Source organism: Podarcis liolepis (assembly GCF_965112155.1).
Source record: "Podarcis liolepis genome assembly, chromosome: 7".
NCBI classification, from domain to species: Eukaryota; Metazoa; Chordata; class Lepidosauria; order Squamata; family Lacertidae; genus Podarcis; species Podarcis liolepis.
The window spans coordinates 84421355-84430576 of NC_139561.1; the positions used below are offsets into that span (position 1 = coordinate 84421355).

At 47.3% G+C, this 9222-nt stretch overlaps 1 protein-coding gene across 2 annotated transcripts; it reads right to left on the reverse strand.

The window, feature by feature from the left end:
* Positions 1-1643: 1643 nt before the first annotated feature.
* LOC310712688 (uncharacterized protein) lies at positions 1644-8947 on the reverse strand. 2 transcript variants are annotated; one of them, XM_083515994.1, is made up of 3 exons: positions 8794-8947; positions 4985-5132; positions 1644-2557 (listed from the first exon to the last, which is right to left on the reverse strand). In XM_083515994.1, the coding sequence occupies exons 1-3, from the start codon at positions 8834-8836 to the stop codon at positions 2053-2055; spliced, it is 696 nt and encodes a 231-aa protein (XP_083372120.1). In that variant the 5' UTR covers positions 8837-8947; the 3' UTR covers positions 1644-2052. The 2 variants fall into 2 exon arrangements, with proteins under 2 accessions (XP_083372120.1, XP_083372119.1); XM_083515993.1 differs by having other exon boundaries at positions 1644-3543; positions 3891-5132; positions 8794-8892.
* Between the last annotated feature and the right edge of the window lie 275 nt (positions 8948-9222).

Sequence of the window (9222 nt, forward strand, 5' to 3'; positions counted from 1 at the left end):
TTACCCTTGTTATCTTTGTGAATTTCATGGGGATTGTGTGTGTGTGTGTTGGAGAGGCAGGGAAGGAGTATGGACATTAAACTGAGGTAGGGATGAGATATCTGAATTTCTGCACTACAGTGGACGCTCGGGTTGCGAACGTGATCCGTGCGGGAGGCACATTCGCAACCCGCAGCGTTCTGCACACGTGCGGGTTGCAATTCGGCGCTTCTGCACATGCACAAGCGCCAAAATCCAAAAGTACCATATTTTTCGCTCTATAAGACACACCTTTTCCCTCCTAAAAAGTAAGGGGAGATGTGTGTACGTCTTATGGAGTGAATGCAGGCTTCTCGCAGCTAAGCCAGAAGCCAGAACAGCGAGAGGGATTGCTGCGCAGTGCTCCCTCTCACTGTTCTAGCTTCTGGCTTAGCTGCGCAAAGCCTCCGCAGGGCAGTGGGGAGCCTTCATCCCACTGCCCTGAAGAGGCTGCACAGCTATCCCAGAAGCCAGAACAGCAAGAGGGATCACTGCGCTCCCTCTTGCTGTTCTAGCTTCTGGCTTAGCCGCGCTCTGTCCCATCCCCCACCTCCCGGAAAAGCCCGCAAGAGCCACGCAGAGCGTGAAAGGGAGCACTGAGCAGCGCCTGGGATGCAAACAGGCTCTGCTCAGCACTCCCTTTAAAGAATATTTTTTTCTTGCATTCCCCCTCTAAAAACTAGGTGCGCCTTATGGTCAGGTGTGTCTTATGGAGTGAAAAATACGGTAACCTTTTCCGGTACTTCCGGGTTCGGCATGGTGCACAACCCGAAAACACACAACCCGAAGCTTCTGTACCCAAGGTATGGCTGTACTTTATACACAATAGACTGAATAGCATCATTTAAAGTTTTCTAGGGCATCTTTCTGCTGAATCTCTCAAGGCAGCAAACAGAAATTCAGGATTATGGGAGGGGAGAAGAGTTAAACCACCACTTGCCTTGCCATTCTTGGTTCCTGAACCAATCAGCCACCCCCTGCTTTTGCAATTTTGTGGAAAAGCGGAAGAAAACTCTACACTTAAAAGGCACAGCTAGGTAGCTAACAGAACATGTAGTTCAACCATTGTCACATATCCTGCAATGCTCTGTGGAGTAAGCACCATTTTGATCTGCTTCTGCCAGAAAAAGAGAGAATGCTATTAAAATAATTTTTCATGCCCTGCACCCTCCATAGAATAAAGCACATGCTGCCACCGTTATGTTAAAAAAAGATTGTGGAGTACTTTAGTCCATGTGTGGTGGTTGTGCCCAGATATTACATCATTGTGGGGGGTGGGATGTCAGTTTTTCAAGAGATTTGTAAAATCACTTCCCAGGCTTTAATCCTTGATCCACTATTCATCTTCTCACTTAATCTGTGATGAACAACCAAGAAATGTATTACACAAATAGCCTGTGGCTTTCCTTCTTGTTGTAGCATGCCTTTGCGAATGCCCAAAATTGGAAATAGTCCTCACCTTACCTTTTTCAAGAGGTCTGGAACACAACACTAAAGGAAAAGTTAATGCATAAACTTGAGAATCCTGAGGAAAGGGTCTGGATTGGACAAATTTCAAGATACACAGGGCATCTTCATTACCTTTGCCTCTTAAGAACAAAATAGCCATAGCCCACCAAGACATATTTAGGGCTAAGTAGTCTGGATTAAGACCATTTTATTGAACTTTACATGCATCGCTGAGCCTGATTATATTATAATATGATTTTATATTATAACAAGTAACAACATTTTCTCCATTTATATTATTATATACAAATGCAATAAGATTATTTTCAGAAAACATTAAGACATAAACACAGCCCTAAATCAGCATCTTTAGGGACAGCTCCTTTATTACATGGTTTGGGGGAGGGAAGATATCACCAACAGCCTCTGCTCCCCACCCCAAATTGCTGAGAACACTCAATCCAGTCGCTTCCCTTTTTTTGACCTTTTCTGTTTCAAAGAGTTTGGCCAAGGTTCCACCCTCCATTGCTTATGAGAAGCTTCAGAGATCTGGGGAAAGCACTGGGGGTATGTCAGCCCCACCTCTTAAGAGTCTGCGATGCGTTTTTTGATTGCCTCCATAAGTGGGGTGACGTAGCGCTGCATGGTCTGGCTGAATGTCTCTATGCCCAGCTTGATCTTCTCCTGGGCCTGGTTGGCATAAGGCTCTAGGGACCTCTGGTATTCGTGCAACTGGCGGTGAAGCTTCCGCGCGTAAGGGATCAGCTCAGGCCCCTTTTCTTCCACTTGCTGCTTCAGCTTCTCCTCCAGCTCCTGCACCTTGGGGACGACCATATTTTTCAGGACCTGCGTGTGCGGTCTCAACTTCTCCGCGACGGGGCTGGTGTAGAAAGTCACTAGGGATTCCAGCCCCTCGTAGAGCTCTTCTGTGGCAGACCGTAACACGGCTAGGTTACAGCTGGCACCCACCAGAGCGTGCCCAGACAACTGAACTGCCGCGTGGTAGGCCTGTGTGATTTCGGGGGGCAGCTCAGCCTGCAGGTCCTGGATGTACTTGCGCAGTTTTGCAACATCATCACGAAACAAGATTCTGTGGGGGTTCAGAAGGCATAGAGCGTTGTGAGTGGGATACAGAGCCAGTGTGGTAGAGTGTTTATAACAGGGGTCAGCAAACTTACTGCGCCTTGGGCCTGTGTGCACACATGCTATTTCTGGCGCACTTCCGGGTCGAAGGAGCACCAGAAATAGCTTGTGCGCATGTGCACGGGCCTCCTCCAACCTGGATGTGCATTGGGAATAATGCTTGCACATGCGCAAATAACGCGCATGCTCACAAGCTATTTCCGGTGCTCCTCCAACCCAGAAGTGGGCAGCCGCGCAGCGCCAGTAAGAGTGGGCGGTGGCAGCGGGGGTCGCCATGGGCCAGATAAACGAGTCCCTTGGGCCTTATCTGTCCCGCAGGCCTTAGTTTGGGGACCCCTGGTTTAGAATACTGGATTAGGATCGGGGAGGGGGGAGTGTTGGACAAATCTGTCCCAGGGACCTTTCCCAGATGGATTCAAATTTCTCTTTGAAAGAAGGAGTCTACACCACAATCAGGCATAAGCTGGTCGACACTACTGTGGGCAACAACCGCCCCCAGCTCATGCTGTAAAGAGGGGATTGCGTATTCCAGTTCTCATCACAGACAATTTATACCCTAAAACCCTTCGAATATCCGTATTGGTTAAGAAATTGTAGTTTACAGGTTTCCCTAAACACCCATTTCATGCCTACTCCCTAATATTACCCTAATATGTCCCCCCTCCTTTACATACATCCCACGCCCATCTAAATTAGCAGTTTCGTCAACAGGGGTGTGTTTTCAAGTCATCCAGCCCTCATAAATCAGGAGGCAGGTAAGTCCAAAGTCCGTATTGGGGGCCTAATGCGGCCTGCCGGTTGGTTCAATCTGGCCCATGTGTGGCGGCAGTTCATTTCCTGAGGTAAAACCTAAAAAAAGGTCAACAACTTTGGTCGGCCCTCATACATGTTCTCTTCATCAAATCTGGCCCCCTTTGAAAAATGTTTAGGCACCTGTTATGTACTGAGTTGAATAGGATCCAAACTGCAGCAGTCTGATTGGTCCTAGAACAATATGATCCAAATTGCAGCAGTCTGATTGGTCCTAGAACAATAGGATTCAGAATGCAGCAGTATGATTGGTTGGCAGGAACCACCCAATCATGCTCCAGATATAAGTGAATCCACAACCTGATTGGCTTACAGTAGAATTCCAGAATTAACCAATCATGTGCAGCCCATTGTGTAAATAATGCATATAAAGCAGATACTTTGAGGGGACATTCATTCATTCCTCCTCACCACTATGAGCTGAATAAAGAGCATGAAATCACTTTGCGACTCTGAGTTTCTTTCAGCACCCCTGGCATAGGCTATCTGCTTCTAATACATTCCTTACTTAATTGTACCTTCTAGCAGAAAGAAACCTCATAGGGAGGGTTCTAGCATGTCAAACATTTGCTTTGTCTCATTTGTAGTTTTTCCAGCAATGTAAAATGTGCAGATAAAACAGTTCTGCAAAGGGGCCTTTCCTTTGGGCTGTTTTTGAACCTCTTTGTTCACAGAATCGGACTTAAGACAGGCATGGTCATCCTCACCATTCCTTCTCTAAGAATAAAACTCATTTTCATTCATTTATTCCACAAGGAGTCAGAACCCCAGTCAGCCATGAAGCTCACTGGGTAACCTTGGGCCAGACAAGGACCCAATCCACCTCGCAAGATTGTTGTGGGATTAAAGTTACACACATGAAGTTGCACTTCAGAGGAAAGTTTGGCATAATAAACAAACAAACAAAGGAGGCAAACTTCCCTCACTGGGCGAGATATTCCAGAATTGGGGAGCCAGCCTTCATGTTACACTTTTAAGCACATTTCATAAATTCCTAGAATGAAAAAATTAACAAAGTAGAAGAGGAAGTAAGAGTGGGGAGGTGGGGTGGGGGTAACCTTTTCAGCCCCCAAAGCTATATGCTTCATTCTGGGCAAATTTTCTGGGACCACCTGTCAGTGGTGGCCAGAGGCAGAGGCAAAAGTTTGTGCCAACTACGAATGTAAATTTTCCCTTTTGTGCAATAGGCTACCATTTCTACACACACTCAGACTTTGCGGTCTATATCCCAGCAATGCAAGCAAGAGGCATTAGCAGAGTCAAGGACACTTATTCCAGCCATGCAAAAGCTCTCCAACCAGGAGGAAGCAATGCAAAGTTGGTGAAGTGTATGGCCTGTGGGGAAAGGGTGTAACTGGGGCAGACACGTGACCTAGAGAGTGTGCCCCAAGGGCCAGATAGAGAGGTATGGAGGGCCACAGTTAGCTCCCAGGCTTCACATCCTTGCAAAGGAAAATCTAGCAAAGAAGAAATCCTGTCAGCCTTCTCAAAGCTGCAGTCCGTGAAGTCCCTAGTTAATGTCCCCAATCCCCTAAATTGGGGGGAAGGAGGCGGATCTGCTTACCTCAGTTCTTGTCCGAGCCTCGATCTTCTGACAAAGTTCAATTTATCCCACGCTTTCTCGCTGACCTTTCCCAGGAGTTTAGTGAGGTCGTGCTTTAACTGTTCCAACTTGGAGACCTGTTTATCCGTTTGGGCAAAAGTCGGATGGCCTGGGGAAAGAAACAGAACATCTGCATCATGTCTTGTTGCGCAGGAAGTAAGGTGGGGTAGCCTTGGTTCTGGTAAACTATGGCACGGCCTGGGCTATCTGAGATATCGGCCGTTTGGCTGATTGCGACCCTCGTGGCCCAAGGAGGTAGCTGCCTGGGCCCCTCTGTCCTGCCGCGGTCGCCAAAATGTGGCAAGGCAAATCTGCTGCCACAACTTGCACCATTAACTGCTAGTGAGTTGGGTTGAAGAAAGAATCCCAAAAACTTGCTTACTGCAGTAAAGAGTTCCAGGAGGATCGCTCTACAAAGGCTGAACCCCACCCAAACGCCCTGGGAGGGGGTTTCTTTATAGGTTTCTTACACAAAGCATTACAATTTCCTCCAATCATATGCGTTCTCATTGCCTGATTCAAAGAAGCATACAAGCTGTTAGCCAGAACTCATATGGTGATATTATTTTAACACGGTACTATTTCAAATCAAATTCCTAGTCCCATTGCAAGGGGTGGGGGGTGGGAATGGCTGGGTAACTAGACTTTTGGCATAAGGTAAAGGGACCCCTGACCATTAGGTCCAGCCGTGACCGACTCTGGGGTTGCGGCGCTCATCTCGCATTACTGGCCGAGGGAGCCGGTGTACAGCTTCCGGGTCATGTGGCCAGCACGACTAAGCTGCTTCTGGAGAAACCAGAGCAGTGCACGGAAATGCCGTTTACCTTCCTGCCGGAGCGGTACCTATTTATCTACTTGCACTTTGACGTGCTTTCGAACTGCTAGGTTGGCAGGAGCAGGGACCGAGCAACGGGAGCTCACCCTGTCGCGGGGATTCGAACCGCCGACCTTCTGATCGTCAAGTCCTAGACTCTGTGGTTTAACCCACAGCGCCACCCGCGTCCCTTGACTTTTGTCATAGGTCACATCAAAAAAAGGTTCCTGTGCTTTTTCTGAATATTTTGCCTGTGGTTCCTGCTGTGTGCTGCAGAATTCATACAGGAATCCAGGCCTGTGGGGAATCTGCTCTTCTTAAGAGAAATTTAAGCTGAAAGGGTACTTTAGGTTACCAAGATAACTACTACCGAAGACGTCATGATTATTTCCCCACCAGCCATCCTCACACAGTTGTGCTGCCAAAGCATCAAAGGAAGAGATTAGATCTACACAGGCCCAGGCTATTGACCCTAAAAAAAACACAACGTGATTTACAGAATGGACTCTGCTTCAGCAAACCCAAATCTAGAATTTTGGAGCCTGGAGCAGCAAGAAGGAAATGGGCAATCCTGGCTTGATCATGAGGTGAGTTGGAGACCTACCCTCAGGTGATGAGTTTGGGGCCCAATTTATGCTGTGGGTTAAACCACTGTGCTGCTTGGGCTTGCCGATCGAAAAGTCGGCGGTTCGAATCCCTGCGACGGGGTGAGCTCCCGTTGTTCGGTCCCAGCTCCTGCCAACGTAGCTGTTCGAAAGCACACCAGTGCAAGTAGATAAATAGGTACCGCTCTGGTGGGAAGGTAAATGGCGTTTCCATGCGCTGCTCTGGTTTCGCCAGAAGCGGCTTAGTCATGCTGGCCACATGACCCAGAAGCTGTACGCCGGCTCCCTCGGCCAGTAAAGCGAGATGAGCACCACAACTCCAGAGTCGTTCATGACTGGACTTAATTGTCAGGGGTCCCTTTACCCTTTCCCTTTACCTAATTTGAGAAAACATAATTAAAATATTGTGCCTGCCTCTCCTCAGCCCCCTCCCCCCGGGCTAATATGTTGTGGGGGTTGTTGTTGTTGTTAACCCCACCTTCTTTCCAGTGCCATGGCCCTGATCCAGTTCACCAAACCCCCTTCTCAGCTACTTTTTAGCCTTCTATAAAAACTCAGGACTTATGGATCTCCTGCATTATTTGTTGCTTGATGCTGAGAAGTGGATCTTTGTATCTGTCTTGGTAATGTTTCAGATTTTGAACGCACACCACATTCCTGTGTTTTTAAACATCTATATATGCAGACTTAGACCAGCAGCTTAAGGATTTGTTTTGTGGTGCATGAGACAAAGCTGTTGACAACCGTAAAATAGTATTTATTTTAATCAGCTTGTGTGTTCTGCATCTGATGCAATGTTGTGGTGTTACAAAGCTGACATTGTTTCCTCATTTTCTTATACAGTGGTACCTCGGGTTAAGTACTTAATTCGTTCCGGAGGTCCCTACTTAACCTGAAACTGTTCTTAACCTGAAGCACCACTTTAGCTAATGGTGCCTCCTGCTGCCGCCGCACCACCGGAGTCCGATTTCTGTTCTTAACCTGAAGCACTGTTTCTAGGTTAGTGGAGGGTGTAACCTGAAGCGTATGTAACCCGAGGTACCACTATATTGGTGCCTCTTCCTCCCTTCCAGGAACTCTGAGTTGCGTAAGTGAGTTACTCTCAAGGCCAAACAACACATTACAAGGGATATGCTTGAAAACAGCATAACCTTATTCTGCACCTCGGCCCAGATCTGATCTGTATCTCCAGTCTTAAGGTTAAAAGAAGATTTCAGCACATTTCATATGTTCATTTGAACACAGGTACATGAAGGAGTGAGATCATAATGGCTGGCTTGCTTACGCTGTAGCTGTTTGAACCCTTTGCACGTGAAATAGATATCTAATAATGAAAAGTGGAAATAGATCACTGTGGCTTCTACTGGGTATGGTGCTGGCATGAGTGTGGAGATTATGTCTATATTTGCCCATGCTATAAAGGTAAAGGGACCCCTGACTGTAAGGTCCAGTCGCGGATGACTCTGGGGTTGCGCACTCATCTTGCTCTATAGGCCGAGGGAGCTGGTGTTTGTCCACAAACAGCTTCCAGGTCATGTGGCCAGCATGACTAAGCCGCTTCTGGCGAACCAGAGCAGCGCACGGAAATGCCGTTTACCTTCCTGCCGGAGTGGTACCTATTTATCTACTTGCACTTTGACGTGCTTTTGAACTGCTGGGCGGGCAGGATCTGGGACCAAACAATGGGAGCTCACCCTGTCACGGGGATTCGAACTGCCGACCTTCTGATCGGCAAGCCCTAGGCTCTGTGGTTTAGACCACAGCACCACCCACCCATGCTATAGTGGGTAATATATTGGACTTCAAACCCCTCTCTAAGCTATGAAGTTCATGGAATGGTCTTAGCCACGTCACAGTTTCTCAGCCTAACATACCTTATTGGAAAGACAAAATGGAATAATCCTATAAAGGTTTATTTGCTATTCTCCTGGTTGCCTATTGAGTAAGGGAATGCAAACTGATAACCCACTCAAGCTTTCTGAAGCTAACTCCATAGTCTCCATCTCATTGGTTTTTCAGTATATTGTTTGTTTGTGGCAGGTTTCAGAGTTGGACCATGTTCTTCAGAGAGCCTGTGCAACCCAAAAGCCTGAGACTTCTGCCAATATTATTGATCCGAGAAGAGATAGGTAAGCTCTGGACCAATTTGGAATGTGCCCAAAGTCTTTGAAGAACCAACCAGGCAACTTTGGGCTAAGCAAAATTGTTCCAAAACATGACACAACTCCTTTTAGCTCTTCCAAATCATAATACCTCCATGTTCCAAGTCCGTGAGAAAGCAGGGAGCTCACCCACTCAAAAAAAAAGAGACTTAAGAGTTTCCCTCTAGACTGAGGTAACCACCCACTCACCTGTGAAGAGGTACAAGACCAGTGTGATGACAATTAACTTCATAGTGGCTCGGCGGAGGGTCCTGAGTCTCCTCTTGCTAGGGTGAAGGCAGGGGCTCACTATCTGAGCAGGGGGTGCTCTGAGGGGAATAAATTATTGCTTCCATCCTCGGCTTCTGTAATTCATTAACACAGGGCGCTGGGTGAGCTTCCTGTTCCATCACCTCGAGTCATTGCCCCAACGTCCAACTGGCACGAAAAGGAAGAGGTAACATTTGAAAGAGCTTGAACTTCAGTTTGCCAAGGACAGCAGGCGGGTTGCTAAAACAAAATGAAGGAATTTAAAAACCACACACAAACTTTGGAAGGGTTCTGTGAGATCAGACCAAAGGCCCGTCTGATCTTGTAACCCATAGGCCCAACTGATGGGAGTTGGAAAGAAGATATATT